This window comes from Rhincodon typus, chromosome 19, assembly GCF_021869965.1.
Source record: "Rhincodon typus isolate 14 chromosome 19, sRhiTyp1.1, whole genome shotgun sequence".
NCBI lineage: Eukaryota > Metazoa > Chordata > Chondrichthyes > Orectolobiformes > Rhincodontidae > Rhincodon > Rhincodon typus.
In genome coordinates, this window is record NC_063350.1 from 39,350,142 (window position 1) to 39,370,969 (window position 20,828).

A 20,828-nucleotide genomic window follows, 5' to 3' on the forward strand; every position below is an offset into this window, starting at 1 on the left:
GGAGTTTCTTCTAATTCACAACACTGATTAGTAGATCTTCACAATTTATCTTAGTAAAACAGCTGCAGTTGAAGAAGCCTTCATCAGTTTTCACTGCACAAACACCACGGCAGTGAGAGCTTTACTTCCATCATTTTTAATGGAACAGAAGCAAATATGCCACTGACAAATGGGAACCCTTTATAAAACATTTGCTTCTGAAATCTAATGTCCACAGCCTTGGTTACATAAAACTGAAAACATGTCCAATTTTGCCTTCATACTGCTGATGTCAATTTTTGCCAAAGCATCCTCCCAATCTCATTGAAATATAAAACCGAAAGAACTGCGGATGCTGTAAATCAGGAACAAAAACAAAGTTGCTGGAAAAGCTCAGGTCTGGCAGCATCTTTGTTTTTGTTCCTCATTGAAATATGCCCAAATTAGAAATAGGCGTAAATATGTATTAATCATACAAATAGCTGGAGCTCCAAAGAAACATTGAAACCATGCCAGTATATCACTTATATAATCCCTACAATGTGGAAACAGGCCCTTTGGCCCAACAAGTCCACACTGACCCTCAATGTATCCTACTCAGACCCATCCCCCTATAACCCACCTATTCTACACATCCCTGAACACTATGGGACAATTTAGCATGGCTAATCCACCTAGCCGGCACATCTTTGGACTGTGGGAGGAAACCGGAGCACCCGGAGGAAACCCATGCAGACACGGGGAGACTGTGCAAACTCCACACAGACAGTCACCCGAGGGTAGAATCGAATTCGGGTTCTTGGTACCACCACTTGACATTTATACATCAGGCATAATAATGGTAGTGGTATTATCACTGGACTATTAATTCAGAGACCCAGGTAATGTTCTGGGGACCCGGGTTCAAATCCCGCTATGGCAAATGGTGGAATTTGAATTCAATAAAAATCCGAAGTGAGAGTCTAATAATGACCATGAAACCATTGAGGATTGACAGGAAAATACCCATCTGGTTCCCTAATGTCCCACAGCGAAAGAAACTGCCATCCTCACCTAGTCTGGCCCGTCTGTGACTGCAGACCTGCAGCAATGTGGTTGATGCTTATAACCCTCTGGTTAATTAGGAATGGGCAAGAAATGCTGGTCTAGCCACTAACGCCCTCATCCTGTGAATGAATTAAAAAGAAATCTATTGTGGGGGGAGGGGGGTCATGTGTGAAGGGAGTGGGGTACTCAATTTTGAATATGAATGGTGCCAGAAAAATCTGGTAAAGAAACAGGAAGTACAGAGCAGCATTCAGTGCAAATTTTTTCTTAAGTTCTAAAAAAAATGGCAGTTTAAGCAGCGGTTCTTCTAACTGGTATCCACACCCCTCTAGAGTTCCAAAGACACTGCCCCAGGAGCCCATAAAATAATTGAACAGTACCTGAATGAGCAACAGCCCAAGGCTAGCTCAGTGTGAGCTAGGAGCAGAGTATAGCTGTCACATGAGCAGCACAGAGTAAACTGGTTGTCTCACCTGGGAGGGGAGTGCACGTACGGGACAGAGGAGAATGGCATATCTTTCACAGTACGCTTAAGTTATAAAGCAAGACCAATAAGACCTTATTTCTTACATGATAACTTTTATTGTCTGTGGTGTTTTGCTGATTTGTTCATAGAAATTATGCAAAATAACCTTCTTAAAAATAGACAAGATGCTCCTCCATTAAATTACAATATTAATTGGTTATGCTTACTGATGATTTTACAAGTCCAGTTGATTCAGATTCAATATTTGATTTTATTTTTCTCTTGGATAATCATGTATTTAGTTGCTATAATTTTCTGGTTTAGATCATTCTAATTTAAAATTAAATCCACTTGAGAATGATTGTGCACAACTGCATTAAATTCAATACTGAAATACATTTACAGAGTATTTTGTACACTTTTCTGCCCTCCATATTTCATTGCTGTTTCTCTCCAGCTGGCACAGTCGTACTACTTACTTTGCTATAGCCAGTTAAAACGTTTGATAAGATATTCTAATAAAGGTCTGACAAAAACTATTGTTATTTTCCCTCAAACATCTCTCCCTATCAGATACATCCTAGATGAAGACTGATTTTACAAAAATTTGTATCTGTTCCCATCCCTTATCCATGAGCCTAGATGATAAACATCATCAGCCTATGAACGTAGATCTAGATGAACATAAGATGTAGAAGCAGGAGTCGATCATTCAGTTCCTTGAACCTGCCTCACCACTCAATATGATCATAGTTTTACTTCTCCATCAACTCCATGTTTTTGACATTCTCTCCACCCCCTCCTCCCCACATACCCTGATTCCCTGAGAGATCAAAAATCAGTCAATCTCAGTTTTTAATACACTCAATGATGGCATGTCCACAACCCTTCAGGGCCAGACAATATTGAAGATTCACAACCTCCGGATGAATATATTTTTCCCCATTTCAATCCTAAATGGTTGATCCCTTATCTTGAACCTGTAACCCCATCTTCTAGATTCTCCAAGCAGGGCATTCAACTTTCCGCAATCCTGTATGTTTTTTTTTAAAACATCATTTGTCGATCTTTTAAACTCCAGAGATCACCTATCATTCGTTTACACTCCAATTTACTCAGCCTTCTCATTCCAGTAACCGATCTAGTGAACCTTCACTGTACCACCTCCAAGGCAATATATCCTTTCTTAGATATGAAGAATAGCTACCCAGGTGTTGTTTCATTGAAGTACCATACAACCGTAGCAAGACTTTCATATTCTGTAACTCCAATCCCCTCGCACTAATGTCAACATCATTTGCATTCTCAAATATTTGCTGAATCTACATTCAAACATACTGATTAACTTTTTGTGTTCTTTGTACGACTGAAGTCATGACACCTGCGATAGACACTCAAATGCTTACCTGCAGAAGACAGAAATCTGGACGAGAATGCTTCCAAAGACCATGAAGGCCCGATCACTCCTTACATAACGGGACCAACTCTGGCCCCTCATCAGCACATCTTCCTCCCCCTTCCAACCAGAATGAATAATTCATTATCGAAACGAACAAAATGAGATTCGTCATGCATCAGGTTGTGATTCACTAATAATTTTGCTTATTCTCCTAGTTTTCAATCAACACTTCCCGTGAGGTACTTAGGATGGAGAAGCACCCACGAACACTGTGGTAAACATTTTCAAATATTAATTAAGATTCAGACTGGAATCTAATCTATGGCCAAAGCTATGAAAGCTAGCTGAAGATCTCAGATAATGATATGAAATAATTTGTTATTGCATGATTTCAACTTATGATCTGCTGTGTAAGGTAATCACGTCCAACAGCTGTCTACAGAACTCAACAGACATTAGATTCTGCATCAACACTGCATTTTACCCAATGGTATTCAGAATCCAGATTGACAACATTATAATTCTACATTGTCCACCCTTGGGTTTCTGTTACCGAACAGGAAGGTTGTGTGCTGTCTCCACTGGAGGTAAGATGCATTGTTTGTCGATCAGAAACCTGTGAAGCTTCCTGTAGCACTAAGGTTGATGAAGCACTGGATTCAGAATAGAAAGCCCGCTCAGCGAGTGGATCATCAGTTTGTTGTTGCTGTGCTGTTGTAACAACCATTGGAAGACTCTGTATAATCACTCCTGAAGTGCTGATGCCAATGCTGGATACCAAAAGACCATTTGTTTCCTCGGGCTGCGAAGGGAATCCTGCAGCTGATGAATTATGAGATGGAATTTGTAATACTGAGCACGTAACACTGGATGGAGCTGCTGCTGGAATGATAGGATAGGTATGTTTAGGTCCCTGCAACTGAGGAGATGGTGAGGAGAAGATGGGTGATGCTGACGATGAGGAAGAGGTTGCAACAGTATGGCTAGGGTCACTAACTACAGTGACCTCCCTGCTGTCCTCTTGAATGAGTGCATTTAGGCCATCCAGGTCTGAGCAGTTGATTGTGGAAGCAGTGATGAATGATTGACTGTTTGAAGATGCTTGGTTACCGACTGCTGTGGTTTGCATTAGTGCCTGATGGAGGCTGTCGGTGGCACTGGAGTCAATAGGGCTAAGTAAAGTGGCTTCCTGCTCTAAAGATGAGTTAGTTTCAGCTTCATTCTGTGATATTGCTTGTTGAGTTGGAGCAATCAAATTGACCTGCTGTAACAGTTGCAACTGGTTACTGGAAGTCACATCACCTCTGTTCTGATGACTTGGATCAGACACCACAGTATCTCTTAATGTATGATGTTCATTCACTGCTGCTTGAGCAATGCTATTGGTTGGATTCAGCTGCTGGCTAACTATAATCTTCACCTCTCCTTTACTAAAGGATGTGACTGATCTTGGTTGGAGATGATTAGACACGGAAGGAACACTGGTTTGGTTTTCATGATGTATCTGCAGCTGGAGAACGGCTAGTGCACTGTTATCACTGCTGTGGGATAAATCACGGTGTTGATTCTTATGGCTGCGAAGTGAATCCTCTCTGACAAAACTTGCATCACACATATCACATTTGAATGGCTTTTTGGCATCTAGTTTGACCACTAGCCGCGAACTGCCTTGCTTTTGCCCATCAGCATCTTTCTTCCCAGCACTCAGTTTATCTTTGCCGATATGATGCTTTTTAAGATGCATGAGGAGATTGCTACGTTGCTTTGAATCAAAGGAGCAGAACTTGCACCTGAAAGGTCGATCTTCAGAATGAATTCTTTCGTGGACCTTCAACGATCCTTTACTAGCACAAGAGTAGCTGCACTGCAAGCATTTTATTGGCTTATCCGGTTGATGCGTCCTTGTGTGCTGCCGCAATGTGGACTTGTTCCCACATCGGAAGTCACACTGTGAGCACTTGAAAGTGTTCTCCATGCTGTGCTTTACACGGATGTGAGATCGGAGGTTGCCCTTCATGGCGCAGCGGTAATCACAAAAGCTACATTGATAGGGTTTTTCACCAGAGTGGATGCGCATATGTCTCTTTAGGTCCGAGTTGATTTTAAATTTAGCATCGCACAACTGACATTGGAAAGGAGCATCCCCTGAGGAGAACAAAATTATAAATACAAGATTAAAATTAGTATATTTTGCAACTGAAGTTCTCAGCATTGTTTCCAAATTCCTCCCTGGCCTCATCCCACATCCCTCCAGCTTCAGCTCCAAAATCTTCCAGAGTTAAGTGCACTTCAATTCTAGTATCTGTAGCATCTAGTCTGCTGAGTGCTCCACCATTGATAACCATTTAGCGGGCAAGGCTTTAAGCTCTGGAATTCTCTCCTTACAATTCTTCACCTGTCTTTCTTTCCTTCTTCGAGATATTCCTTAGGACCCACTTCTTTGATCAAACTTTTGATATTTATCCTAATATCATCATTATTGACTTGGTGTAATATATTTTTAAAGACCTGTGGAATGTCCTGTTAAAAGAATGATGTACCTGCAAAATATTTTAACTACAATTAATTGCAATACTGAGTAACAATTCTAAAGATGTTTATATTTGTTTCTTTTAAGTGAATTACTCAGCACTGGCAGGATAAATAACTTCATTGCACACAGACTGTCACAGTCTTTTTGTGAAAAATGTTTTGGTTTGATCTATTTGCCATTGTCCAAATTTTAGTTCATACCAAGAATTCATAGTAAAATGAAAATCTTAATTTCTTTCAATACATCAATTTTTATCACCATTAAGATTGGATGCAGTCAAGGCAACCAATTGACTATTTTGGGCTGATAGTATCTTTCAAAACCAAGGAAGTGTTTTTCTTCTCTTTCTTTATCATGCCTGTTGTATCTCAAGTTCCTTACAACATTAAATTGCATTCTGTTATGAGCAGAGTCCAAATACCCAACGAAGGAAGTCAGTATAGGCCTCTGCAAGAGTCAGCAAATGATGAACATAATGTTTATAACCTTAAAAAAGAAATGGATAGATTGCCACTGAGAATGGAACAAACAGAGATGGTGGTTTGTGTTTGCTGAAGAAGGGTCCCGATCCGAAACGTCAACTTTCCTGCTCCTCTGATGCTGCCTGGCCTGCTGTGTTCCTCCAGCTCCACACTATTATCTCTGATTCTAGCATCGGCAGTTCTTACTATCTCTGGTGGTTTGTGTACTCTTTTTGGATAAGGGAACAATAAGGTGGAATCTCTCAGTACATAAATAAAGAATCTGCATAAAATTCAAAACCAAAGATAAGAAATGGAAGAGCATGCAGTGACACAAGCAGGAAAGTTGACCAAGAACAGCGCAATTTTAATGCAAATGAGAAGATCCTAGATTTGATTCTTTTAGAATTAAATAATAACAATTTTACTCAACAGCCACAGGAAAAGCTCATTTTCTAGCTTTTAAAACTTAATTTACATCTGGACAAATGTGTAGCTGGACTTGTAAAGGCCTTGTGTAGCAAATGTTCAATGTAAAGCAGGGCAGGACTTATACAGTTAATAGTAGGGCCCTGGGGAGTGTTGCCGAACAAGGAGAGGGGTGCATAGTTCCTTGAAAGTGGAATCACAAGTACACAGGGTGACAAAGAAAGCATTTGACACACTTGCTTTCATTGGTCATAACTCTGAGAATAGCAGTTGGGACGTCAAGTTACGGTGTACAGGACATCAGTGAGGCCACTTTTAGAATACTGCATTCAATTCTGGTCTCCCTTCTAAATGAAGGATGTTGTTAAATTTGACAGGGTGCAGCAAAGATTTACAAGGATGTTGTCAGGATTGGAGGGTTTGTGTTATGGGGTAAGGCTGATAGGCTGGGGCTTTTTTCCCTGGAGCGGAGACTAAGGGGTGACCTTATACAGGTTTATAAAATCATGACGGGCGTGGACAGGGTGAATAGCCAAGCTCTTTTCCCTAGGGTAGGGGGAGTCCAAAACTAGAAGACATAGTTTCAAAGCAAGAGGGGAAAAATTTAAAAAAATCCTGAGGGGTAATATTTTCATGCAGAGGGCGGTGTGAGTATGGAATGAGCAGCCAGAGGACATGGTGGAGGTAGGTACAATTACAACATTTGAAAGGCATTTGCATGTGCATGTAAATAGGTAAGGTTTAAAGGGATATGGGCCAAATGCTGGCAAATTGGGCCAGGTCAGATTGAGATGACTGATTGATGCGAATGAGTTGGATCGATTTCTATTAAAAATGCAAACATATGAAAATATGGAAAACATAACAAGGTGTAGAGCTGGATGAACACAGCAGGCCAGGCAGCAGCAGAAGAGCAGGAAAGCTGACATTTCGGGTCTGGACCCTTCTTCAGAAATGATGTCTGAACGAGAACAAGCCAGCTGGGCGAGCAAGTCAACAACCTCACCCACAACTCGTGCTACAGATAATTGCCAAAACTTTTCTAAGCTTTTGTTTTTGATCATCATTGCTCTACACAAAAAAAAGTAACCATTTATTAGGATATATTTCCTTTCCTCCTTTTTAAGTACAGCTATAGAGATCCTTTACAACTTTAATTATCAGGTGATAATTAAAGCTGATCTGCTAAAGCTGACCTGCTAATCCTTCAAGAACACAATACAACACAATAGAAACGGTTGATGGTGTTAATACACATATATGTGGAATCAGTTCATGGATTCCATCATGATTGTGATGTGCAACTAAACTAATTGTCTCATTTATTCGATATTTGCAATACAAATTTGCAAGTGTGCTTGAGCATGAGTCCTTGTTATTTTACAGTGGTAGCCTTCACATTCCACAGCAGCTGAGGAACTCCAGCTGTAGCTATGCACATAAACAAATTGGGGCCCTGTCTACATTGTTTTGCACTCTTTTAGTAACTGGAGGCACATGCCCTGGCATGTTACTCAAAGAGCTTTCAAATGGCAATTATTTTCAAAAACATAGTTTGCGGCTTTATCACAATATAACAATAATCTCTTGCAGTACAATCATTTACTTCCTGTGTGGCTTTTTAGAATTGCTGGTGAGTAATTTCAAAGCAATTAACATCCTTTCCCCAGTTCCTCATTTAACACTGCAGCACAGCTTACAGTTAGTGGGTACCAACACCTTCCTGGGTGAATGCACCACCCAGTGAAATAATGAGCTACAAATATTAAGAGGTCCAGTTCAAAACGTGGTCACTACCAACGCTGAGCAGCAGAATGCTGCCCCAACCAGTGGACATGTAAAATCAGGTAAAATCATTACAGGACTATGTTTGGGGTTGAAGGCTGAGTTTGGCTAGATGCCATCGCTATCAAATAAATTGTCCATGGCGAGATACAAAGGATGTTTGCTGGGCAAGATCAGCAAAGAGAAGGGATAAAAATTAGCGGGTACAGTTGGGAGGAGGGACATGCTTGCAGGAGTGGGCAATAACTTACATGTGTACTTAGATATGCTCATTCTAAGTAGCTCACCTTCAGTCTATTTAAATATGGAGCACATGCTCTGAACAAAATTCCAGTCAGGCATATGGCTGATGATCCAAGTAAAGCTGAGCTGACTTGTAAACTGCTGATCAGAGAAAGGCCAATGCATTGCTCACATCTTTTCCCCTTCAATCGAAGACCAGCATGGAGGCACGCTCCAATCATTGATGAATGTTTAGTTCAGAATTTTGCAGCAATAATCTCTGCACAGCTAGACCAAGAGCCTGAAATTGGTCCAGGCCTGCAGTGGAAGCAGGAATAAAAAGCACAGAAGGTAATGTGTGTCTCAAGTCTTTCACCAGACATCGGAAATCACAGCAGGAACTGGATAAGGCTATTACTGGCATATAGACACCATGTAGAGGAGGAAATGGCATGTGCACCAATGTTATAATAAGGTTTTCAGGATATCTCAGCGAAATTTTTCTCAGGTACTCCTTTCATTGAGTCATGACATGGGATGGCAATAAAATAACAACAATCATTAGGTCACAAAACACAAGGTGCACAGAAATACGGCGAGGTGAGATGTCTAGGCTATGTTTGACCAAGCATAGCATCAAGGAGTTCTACCAAATTGAAAGTCAATGGGAATTGGGGCAAAATGCTCCTCTGGATGCAGTCATACCTGGTCAATTGGAAGATGGCTATTGTTGTTAAACAACCTGATGAAGGGTCTGGGCCCGAAACGTCAGCCTTCCTGCTCCTATGATGCTGCTTGGCCTGCTGTGTTCATCCAGCTCTACACCTTGTTATCTCAGATTTTCCAGCATCTGCAGTTCCTACTATCTTGGAAAGACATTGTTGTTTCTTCATTGACGTAAGGGCAAAATCCCAAAATGTCCTCCCTAATGGCATTTTGGGTGTACTAATACCAAACAGACTTCAGCAGTTCAATAAGGCAGCTCACCACCACCTTCTCCTGGGAAATTACAGATAGGTAATAAATGCTCGTCCAACCAGCAATATCCACATTCTCCAAGGGGGAGGTGATGGCCTAATGCTATTATCACTGGACTGATAATCCAGAAACTCAGATAATGTTTTGGGGACTCAGGTTCAAATCCTGCCATGGCAGATAGTAGAACTTGAATTCAGTTTAAAAAAAATATGGAACTGAGAGTCTGATGATGACCATAAATCCATTGTTGATTCTTAGAAAAACCCATCTGGTTCATTAATGTCCTTTAGGGAAGGAAACTGCCATCCTTACCTGGTTTTCAGGCCAACAGCAATGTGGCTGACTCTTAACTGTACTCTGGCCAATTAGGGATGGGCAATAAATGCTGGTGTAGCCAGCCACACCTTCATCCCATGAATGAAAGAAAAAAAAATAAAAATTGCATGAAAAATGGAATTCACAAGTGGACTTTTGTAAACAGGCTCACAAAGATATTGAACATTAAAGTTTGCAGAAATATTTGTAAAAGTTAAAAAAAAATCTGTGTGCACTAATTGGAAAAATGTCTGTGTCTCGCATGCAAAACAAAGCATGAGGATAGAGTATAGAATCTGAAGAAAACAGAAATAACTGATTAGTTGCTAGGTTCACTGTCTGGCTTGGAGAGAATCCCATCTCGGTTCAAGCAACGGGGTACCATGCTGCAGCTTGTCACCATCAGTTACATGTCTGCTCTTCATGATGTGGAGGTGCCGGTGTTGGACTGGGGTGGACAAAGTCAGAAATCACACAACACCAGGTTATAGTCCAACTGGCTTATTTGAAATCACAATCTTTCGGCGTCTTACTCCTTCAGGTGTTAGTGAGAGAGGTTGTATCAGACACAAAATTTATAAGTAAAAGATCGAAGGGTCACACCACTGATGAGGATGTACCAAATAAACCTAAGATGTTGTTAATCTTTAATCAATTAGAAGGCTTTAACTCATTAACATGTATATGTAAAACCCCGAATCCCTTTGAAGTCACTGCCCTGAGAACTAAAGGTTCTATCAGTGTAAAGAAGAGGTGACATTTTAGGTCAAACAATGCATGTTAGGTGCGAGGCCTTGTTTAGAATCGGTTTGTGTTCTGGTTTGGAGTCAGACTGGTCTTATTTCTAATGTGAGAATTTATAAAACAGCACATCGGCTGACTGTGAATAAATTGTGTGCTTTTAGAACAAAATAGAATGTATCTGCAAATACAAATTCACCCCATTGATTCACATGTGGGTGTGTAAGAGAGTGGGAGAGAGAGAGACAGTGTGTGTGTGTGTGTCTGTGTGTATGTGACAGTGAGTGAGAGAGAGTGTGACAGAGAGAGAAAGAGAGAGACACACAGAGTGTGTGTGAGAGGGAGAGAGTGTGTGAATGCGTGGGTGTGCATGCGTGAGAGAAGATCTGTGCGAGAGTGTGTGTGTGTGGGCGTGTTTGTATAAGTGAGTGCGTGTGTGTGAGTGAGTGCGAGTGAGCGCGTGTGTGAGTGTATAGTATGGTGGGGTCACCTGTCATGCAACATAAACCCAAGATCCCAGTTGATGCCTTCCTCATGGGTATCGAACCTAGCTATTAGCATCTGCTCGGCAACTCTACGTTGTTGTGTATCCCGAAGTCCACCTTGGAGGACATTTACCTGAAAATCCGAGGCAGAGTGTCCTTGACCACTGAAGTGTTCTCCCACTGGGAGGGAACAAACCCGGTTGGTGATTGTTGTGCAGTGTCCATTCATCCATTGCCGTAGTGTCTGCATGGTTTCGCCAATATACCATGCCTCGGGGCATCCTTACCTGCAGCGTATGAGATAGACAACATTGGCCGAGTCACAGGAGTATGTGACGTGCACGTAGTGGGTGGTGTTCCCACGTGTGATGGTAGTGTCCATGTCGAAGATCTGACATGTCTTGCAGAGGTTGTATAGTGTTGTGGTTGATGTTGTCCTTAAGGCTGGGTAATTTGCTGCAAACAGTGACCTTAATGCAATTTGGGGATTTACATATACATATTAATCAATTAAAACCTTCTAACTGCTTAAAAATTTAACAGCATCTTAGGTTTGTTTAGTACATTCTCATCAGTAGTGTGATTCTTAGATCTTTTACTTATAAATTCTGTGTCTCATACTTCCTGTGTCACTAACACCTCAAGAAGGAGTAAGACACCGATAGCTTGTGGTTTCAAATAAACCTGTTGGACCATAACCTTGCGTCATGTGATTTCTGACTGTGTCTGTTCTTCAACCATGATGTGCAACATTTTCAACTGGGTCTCTCCAGCTCTTCCCACAAGGCACCATCAGAATAGTCCAAACATTGGGAACATTTTAGGTAAAGTTCTTATTATGTTCATGTTATATTTCTTCCATCTAAATGTGCTTTTCTTTACACCTCTTTTTTTGAAGTGTAAAGGTTTAGCAAAAGTACCATCAGCCACATTGAACAGAGAGCCTACATTCAGAAGAAACAACTTCTCCCATTCAGAAGAAAAATAGGGTCGGCATCTCCACAAATGGTACCTAGAATGGTTAAATTTCATCTTCAGTATGATACTTTACAACTAATTTCACTTGTGAGAGGAAAGGAGTTCTGGTCCTTCTGTGGTGTACTCGGAAACTCAAAGTGGCCTGATTTACCCACAAATGACCAGGTGTAACCACAAGTGCAACATTTCAGATACTTTAAATTACATTATCCTCTGGTTATTCCTAGGCTGTAGTGTTATATCAAGATGCTGATATATGTCCAAGAGAACAGTTTCTTTACGTATTATTCTTTGGTCAAGTACAGGAAAGAGAAACATTGGAAATACTTGTGCTACTTCAGCACAGGGAGATTTACGAGTCCAAGTCACTGAGTATCAAAGATCATCATCTCACTCTGTCATTGTCCCTCCAGTTTCCCTTTTGTTTTGAGCATCGACAAACTTAAACGATACTCATGGTGCAAGTTCATTAAAAGAAACTCCTCCTTTGAGCAAAACCGTCCTCCAGGCTCACTGCAGGCAGCCTAGCAACACTCAAATGAAACTACAAGTTTCAATGTGAGAAATTGAAATGATATGGGAAGCAAATCCTAGGGTAGATTTACCAGTTTCTCATTAATTGCTGTTTAACAAACACACAAATTCGTTTTGCTTAAGTGTGTTTTTGAGTTCATTAATCAGCTCATCCCAGAGGCAGAAGTTAAGATCCACTCAGATAATGGCAAAACCCAACAATTCAATCTCACACATGTTCAAGGTGTAAGCACTAATGTATAAGGAAACACGTAACACTTAGGAAGTTCTTATACTTCTTCCTTCTTTCTGTCTCCACCTCCTGGAGAGACGAACACCTTGCTATACAACATGCAAGATAGTCTTCAATCCCAACAACTAAGCAGCTATTTATTCACATTTATTGTCACATTTGACAATAATGATGGCAGATCATATCACTGTAAGGAAAGCTAAGTCCACACTCATTTATAGAAATTGTGTACTTCCTGCAGTTGTCATTCATTAGAAATTAGGAACTGAAACTCTGATCACCTTTCCAACCAAAAGTCCTGAAGTTAATTCTACCCCTTTCACTGCTCTCACTGCAATTAGCTGACTTGATACAGGCCAAGGAGTAAATCTAGGATGTCATTTATCCTTTCCAACCTAAGTCATAGAGTCATACAGCATGGAAACAAATCCTGAGGGCAAGTTTGCTAAGTAAATAGATGTCACATTAGACTGGTTCCGTTACAGCTTTTATGTGTCATAGAAGTTGCAGCTTGCCTTTTTATGGAATTTTCCATTATTCCAATCTGAAAGTTGTTATGCAGATAGAAGTATGATGCAAGAAAGATCAAATGTAAGAGCAATATAAAAATGTGGTAATCTATTTTTTTAAAATGCTGAAACCAGAATTTATAAGCACCTTCCTAACCTACAAACTTACCGCATCAAACCAACAAACTCTGAGTGACCTTATGCTGTGTTTACTTAAATTTAAATGTTAGTCCCAAAGTGTGTTCATAAAGCATAACTCCATTTCAACCAGAGAATTATGAGGAAGATTTCAAAGCAGGAAATTATCTAACAACATCTGCCATGTTAGACTCTCCCCTGCTCAATACATTTTTTTTTGCACTAAGTCACTGAACGTGTAAGCTGATACAGGGCAGTGAGGAATAAAGGATATCTGAGACCAAGTATCCAATGGTGTATCTCCTTAACCGATCAGATTAAAGGACTGTGAAATTAACAGCACAAGAACTGAGTTATGTGTAATTAGAGCAGGTGAATTCAATGCCAGATCAAGTGCAAAAAAAACAGAAAGAAAGATTAAGAGACAGAACTGATGTGTTAAAAAAAAACTGAAAACATATTTAAATTGTGAATTCAGTACACTTAAAGACTCCAACAATTAATTCTGGAGTAAGGCTCCACTCTGTAACAGTTTATTTTCAGAGAGACTGATTGGCAGTATTGAACAGTTAACAAGTTGCAGAAAGGGGACTTCGGGTGTAATGAGTTTTCTGCGACATTGGCAAAAATTGCATTCAATGCATTTCAATGATTAGGCAGTCAATGACATATCAGTTTGGCAAATTTAATGGCCAAAGGGATGCAACACAGATGACAATATTTGTATACTGACATTTAACTGCACACGTCCCTCATCTAGAGTTGCTGGATAACTTATGCACAGATATATAGTCATCTGTTAATATAGAACATGATTCTTTCTGGAAAAAAATATACTCATTTTGACAAAGCTTTTCATCAGGACAATTCGCAAAAAATACCAAGGTAAAGAGAAAACAATATTTGTACTGTATGAAGAAAAGTCCTGGTTGGTTGATAATTTGACTCTGATTGGTAGAAGTCTTGCCATGGAGAATGCATCAGTTATATGTCAACTGGTAATTAACTGTGAAACTTAGTTTAAATTTTAAACCTGGCAAGTTAACGGTCAGAGTTCACTTGCCAACCAATCAGCACTCACCTCTTCTCTCCACAATCCTGTACATGCTTCCTTTTCAGGTAACTATCTAATTCCCTTTTGAAAGCCTCAATTGAACCTACCTCCATCACATTATTTGGCAATGCATTTCGAATCTTAACTACTTGCTGTGCGAAAAAAAAACTTTTCCTCGTATCACTTTTGCTTTATTTTGACTACATAATTCAAATCTGTGACCTGTGCCTTTCAATGCTTTCATGAGTGTGAACAATTTCTCCCTATCCATCTGCCAGACTCCTCGTGATTTTAAATGCCTCTATCAAATCTCCTCTCAGCTTTCTTTTCTCTAAGGAAAACAGACTTAACTCCTTGAATCTATCTTCATAACTGAAATTCCTAATCTCTGGAACCACGTCAACTGCAAAATCTGTCCTAATACATTGTGTGTCTTATACAAAATAACATTCATAATGTTGCAATAGTTTATCGATTTTTAGATTTTGAGTCAGAAATAGCATAGATGAATAAAAATATTCATAAAAGTAAACAACCACCAAACTGCATTTATATAGTGCTTTTAACACAGTAAAACATTCCAAGGCATTAACACGTAGCATCAAACAAAATTTGACATTAAGCCAAAACTAGATATTAAGATAGATGTTAGAATCATACAATCCTTACCGTGCAGAAAGAGACCATTCAGCCCATTGAGTTCACACCAATCCACTGAAGGCATCCCACCCAGACCCGCCACCATTCCCCCCCCAACCCCTCCACCCCTTACATATCCCTGTAACCCTCTGTTTCCCAAGCCTTATTTGCTAAGCTTGCACATCCCTGGATACTGTGGGCAATTTAGCATGGCCAATCCACTTAACCTGCACATCTTTGGACTGTGGGAAGAAACCAGGGCACCCTGAGGAAACCCACACAGACAACGGGAGAATGTGCAAACTCCACACAGTCAGTCGCCCGAGGGTAGAATCAAACCCTGGCGCTGTGAGACAGCAGTGCTAACCACTGAGCCATGTGCAAACCCTGTTCTGTTAGGACAGAAGAAAGAAAGATCCAGTTATAAAGCAATGTTGACAACCGCCAGATACCTCAAAAGTACTTTACAATCAATGAAGTACTTTTTGAAATGTAGTCACTGCTGAAATGAAGGAAGTATGGCAGCTCATGTGTGTTTGGCAAACTCTCACAAACAGCAATGTGATAATGACCAGATAATCTGTTTGTTATCATGTTGACTGATGGTTAAATATTGGCCAAAACAATGGTGCTAACTCCTTGCTCTTTTTCAAAATGGTGCCATTGGATCTACTCCATCCATCCAAGCCAGCAGGTGGCGCCTTATTTAAACTCGTCATCTGAAAGATGGCACCTCTGACAGTGCAATGCTCCCTCAGCATGACACTGGTGTGACAACCTTGAATTTGCGTTTAAACCCTAAAGTAGGACCCAGAATCCTGTGATTCACTGTCAGTGTGCTATCAGGACTGACCCGAAATAGGGTACCAATGAAAAACCTAGTCAAAGACACAAATTTTAATCAAAGCCTTAAAGGTGAAGGGGTGAGAATGTAGAGGTTCAGATAGGAATTCCAGAATATGGAACCTGAAGGCATAGTCACCAATGATGGGACAAAGAAATCAGTGATACACAGGAGGCCAGAACTGGAAGCGAACAGAGATTTGTTTTTAGGCCTTCAGGAGGTATAGAGGTAGAGTGGGGTGAGGTTATACAGGGATTTGAACACAAGGATAAGAATTTTAAATATGGCATTGCAAGACCTGGCGCCAATGTAGAAATCAAGAAATCAGTCTCATTAAAAGAGAGGGAAAGAAATGACTTGAGAAAGAAAGAGAGGTAGTATTGAAAAGGAGAAAGATTAGCAGTGAAGTGCAGGGAGAGTAACTAAGATCATCTTGCTGTTATATACCAAATGACTGATTTTTATTGATTGCGGAATATTGGTTCAGGCTGTTTTCCATTGGTTTCAGCAATCAGTCAACTCCATGGTTGTCTGCACCAACATGATATCAGAATCTGAACTATAAAAGCAGACATAGTCTGCAATGAATTACGAGAATTCAACCTGTTACTGATGGGGGTGTTGACTGTTTAGGTTGAGAGCCACACAAAACGTTCAGAATAAATGCTAGTGGAAAATATAATTTTATTTTAAAGCAGTAATGTCTGAGTTGGAGGAAATACAGTATCTTGAGACTCAATCCTTCAACTGCTATGAAGTTTCATCTTTAATTCCCCTTACATGAACTCCACATTTAGACCATATGGCTCATCATCCTGTTCACTTTGTTTGGTATAATCACTAGACTATTAATCCAGAGACTACAGCAACGATCTGGGGACCCCAGTTCAAATCCCACCTTGGGAGATGGTGGAATTTGGAATCAATTAAAAATCTGAAATTAACAGTCTAATGATGGCCACGAAACCAATGTCAATTGTTGGAAAAGCCCATCTTGTTCACTAATGTGCTTCAGGGAAGGAAACTACCATTCTTATTTGGTCGGACTTACATGTGATTCTAAACCTACAGCAAAGTGGTTGCCTCTCAATTGCCCTCTGGGCAATCAGGGTTGGAAAACTAATGCTGGCCTAGCAGCAGCACCCACATCCCATGGCAGTATATTTTTAAAATTCAGTTAGCAGCTAAATGGTTAGGTTTAGAGAATATACCAAACTATGAGAACTGAGCAAAGATATCCAAATGAACCTGTCGATGGAGCATAAAATATAACGCACACAAATGCAAAGTACTACACATTAAGGAAATAAAGTGTGACCTAATATACTGCAAATGGTGATTAAATATTTAACAAGGCTAGACAAACGTAATGGTAAATGTAGTCAACTAATGCAGAGAAACAATCAAAAGAAGTTAATAGGATGATTAGCCACGTAGCCTAAATGGTGGACTGCAAGTCAGGAGAACTAAAGATGAAATTACATTGCAATCCAGACTGCACTTTGAACATTACACACAATACTGGCTACAGTGGAATCCTGGTGGCAGTGCAGAGAAGAGGCTGATCTCCATTATAAAATGTATGAGAAAAACACTGGAGAAACTTCGGTTTTGCAGTATGGAAGGTTTCTTTTCATAGTGATCTATAGATGTTTACAGGTTAAGGCATAGTCAAAGGTAGAGTCTCAAAATAGCCACAGTCCATACATTTTTTCAAATATTAATTTTATATTTATGGTTCATGTTAAGAGGTGTCATCAATGAGTTCTAAAAAATCTAAATATAAATCAGTAGCAACATGATTCATCGTTATCTATTTCTATTCTAATATGTTTTGCTAAATGGGGCCAACGCCGTGTGTCAGGAAATTGCAAAAGACCTAGTATGGGTTTTGCACCATGGGTTTGAACCATCTAAAGCAGACTCTCGTCTGAATTTCTTGAAGAGTTAAATTGTTACATTCGGTACAATCGGCATATACATCAAACCAGTTTAAAATAAAAAATCACTCGGCTAGATTGTTTGGACATTATTTTGGTGGGGTTCTTTTTCCAAAATTTAGGTAGAAATTGATAGAACTAATTGTATGTATTTGAGGAGTATTCTGCAGAGTTAGGAAGCGAGCAGGCTAAACACTGTGAAATTAGGTTTCTGGAACAAGTTGTTTTACTGTTTCTCCATTCAATGCATAACAAGCTCCTTACGCACGTCTTTCCAATCTGGTGTAAGCAGTCTTACCAGTGTGAGAGCGGAGATGGATAATGAGCTGGCTAGAGCTGTGGCTAGCATAAGGGCATATCTGGCATTTAAATGGACGCTCGTCAGAATGGATCCGGAGGTGCTTCTTCAGGCTGCTGCTGTCTGCTGCTGCATAGTCACAATGTTGGCATTTATGAGGCTTCTCTCCAGTGTGTGAACGATTGTGCATCTTCAGTTTATCCAGACGACTGAATCGCTTGTTGCAAGTGTCACATTTGAAAGGCTTTTCACCTGCAAAACAACATGGTTTAAAACAAACAAAATCCCAAAAAGATACAGGCTTTTCCAGATGGACTGCATTACTGGTCTTCATCTTCCTAAACAAATGCGCGTGACTTGAAGTGCTGTAATGTCATTCCACTTTGGAATGAGGTAAATAAGTCAGGACTGGCGATGTTTATGATAGCTATTTAACTATTTGGGCTTAGGGCACAATTTGAGACAATCAATCAATGCACAATGGGAGCTTGACAGCAGTGATTGAAAAGAACATTTCACCTTGGTTGCAGTAACTGGTTTCTGATTTCTGCATAGTAAGAACTCAATGACAGTCATCCTGCAAATTAAGACAATAACTCAAAGCAACAGTCCAGCAGGTTTTTGAAAAGAAGGATCAAGTAAAATAAAAAGATAATGATTGCATGATTGGATCACCTACCCTCTTCTGCTGAAACAACTGAAACAAGTACAAACAAAACATAACATGTACAAACTCCCCCCAAATTGCTGCAAATTCACACAAATACAGACCTACCACCCTACAGGTAGAATACACATAGCTGAAGGGAAAGAACCTTCCTGGGCAATATCAGCAGCTGAATCAGCACTTCACACAGAACATCAGAAGTGCACACACTGCATTACCACCTCAGCTGTAGTAATCCATTCCTATTCACAGGTGGCCAACAAAAAACATAACATGATGGACAAAGGCAATAATATCATTAACAAAATCCTTACTCATAGAAAAAGCCTTTGGATTAAAACCATAAATTTTGCAACACTGACGTCATACAGGTAAAGGTAATAAGTTTCTGAGTCACTTACACCCGAGAATCCCCAGTTCCACATTTTTAGCCAGTGCATGGTTAGCTGATTCTTTCTGATATAGATGTAAGAGTCCTACTATTGACCCCAGTTCTACTGATTCAGGGACAGGGCAATGACCATGGGTACTGTGACTGCAACTCAGTGACTCCTTCTAAAAAATGAAAGCAGGTGGATACTAAGTCAGCACAGAACAGGATTCAGACATGATTGGCTCCAGCCAATGAATAACCTCCCAACAATATTGCTAACACTTAACCTTAGACAATGAATCAGCAAAGGTTTGCAGAACCAAGGGGGAGCCAAAAACACTGCCTGTGTTTGTGGAAATTCAAGAATCATAGCTGACAATGGAAGATGTTGGCAGAAACTGTTGGATGAAGATTGTAAGGGTCTGAAAGGGTTAAGCTTTAAGCAGCACCAATTGTGATATGTCATATAGACTTGGGAAGGCAGGTTAGGAGTTCAAAAAAGTTAGACCGAACATCCAGGACCTCAACATAGACTTTGTAACAATGTCTATTCCATCATTGTACACTGTTGCTGACATGAAATAAACTACATCTTGTTTAAAGACAAGAGTCTCTTCTCTTTAGTCTAATATGTAGTTTCTTCCATCACATCCCAGATCAAGCAGACCAGTTGTTAGCAAACTATCTCAGGTAGAATTAAATCCCTACACTAATAGAATATGGTGTCAGCAAATCTAATCAATAGCTTGCAATATTACAGACAGCCTCATGTAACACAGTGGTCAACAGTGAGGATTATGTTCTTCTAAGCTGCGCAGTTGCTCAGCTGTTTGGAAGCTCCATGCATGCTAACTGGTGTGCCTTCTCATTGGCAGAAATAATAATTAGTGGGAATGCAGAGTGAAGACTGCACTTACAACAGACTCAACAGAGGACTTTGAAACATTTGTTCCTTCTTTTTTCCCCAATATAGACAGTCTCAAGTTAAAGCTCGAATCTAAAAATGTAGGTTTTGCTTACTTATCAATTGTATTTGGTCTGAAAAGAAAATGACAAAAGTTATCTAAATTTGAGAGGATTTAGGCAGTGATATGACCCAAAATTGCTCTTACCTGTGTGTGTTCTTAAATGCCGATCTAAATCTTTATTTCCATGCGTTGTTTTGAATGCACAACCTAGTGACAAAACACAAATATATAATATTTATAGGGTGTGCATCTTTTCTACATCACATGGAACCCCCTGTGGTTCTCCTGACAATTCAGCAGCGAAGTCTTGTTCACTGTGATACTAAGCCATACTGTTTCATTTATAAGGGTGAGTCAAGAAATCTCAGCCCAGGCTGCAGTAGGAGGAAGGTAATTGGTTGTAATGTCCTAAAGCAGTGGAGTGGATTAAAAGGGTTAGCTGTCATTCATTTTTAATTGCTGCCCAGAGTCGGCCCCCTACCATTGCCCCGAGAAAGGACAATAACTAAGGACAGGCAATGAATCGGCAGTGATAGCCCTTATGGTAGAATCTCCCACTCATGTAAAATGAATGACAATATCAGGAGACTGGCGGCTATTGACGCCTGTATAAAATGCGCCTCAACAAGCTGTGCTTTCGGAAGGAAAAAATGCAAAAAGAAAACCTTTATGAATAAAGCTTGATATGTTGATGGCCACATCAGACTTGTGACACAGAAGGTGTGCTGACATTCATTTAGTGATAGAGGCTGTCTGGTGAAAAGAAAATTGAATACGGTAAGCAGTGAGAAGGGTGCAAAGAGGTCGCAGAGGG

The 20,828-nt window shown here is 40.1% G+C and overlaps 1 protein-coding gene across 1 annotated transcript in view; it reads right to left on the reverse strand.

The window, feature by feature from the left end:
• Positions 1-1,588: 1,588 nt before the first annotated feature.
• Positions 1,589-20,828, reverse strand: part of zfp64 (zinc finger protein 64 homolog (mouse)) — a 54,834-nt gene continuing 35,594 nt past the window's right edge. Inside the window, exons 4-6 of the mRNA XM_048608627.1 lie at positions 20,159-20,221; positions 18,007-18,258; positions 1,589-5,036 (exon numbers count right to left, since the gene is read on the reverse strand). Coding sequence (XP_048464584.1) covers positions 3,415-5,036; positions 18,007-18,258; positions 20,159-20,221 — 1,937 coding nt within the window. The 3' untranslated portion in view covers positions 1,589-3,414. The remainder of the gene's footprint in view (positions 5,037-18,006; positions 18,259-20,158; positions 20,222-20,828) is intronic.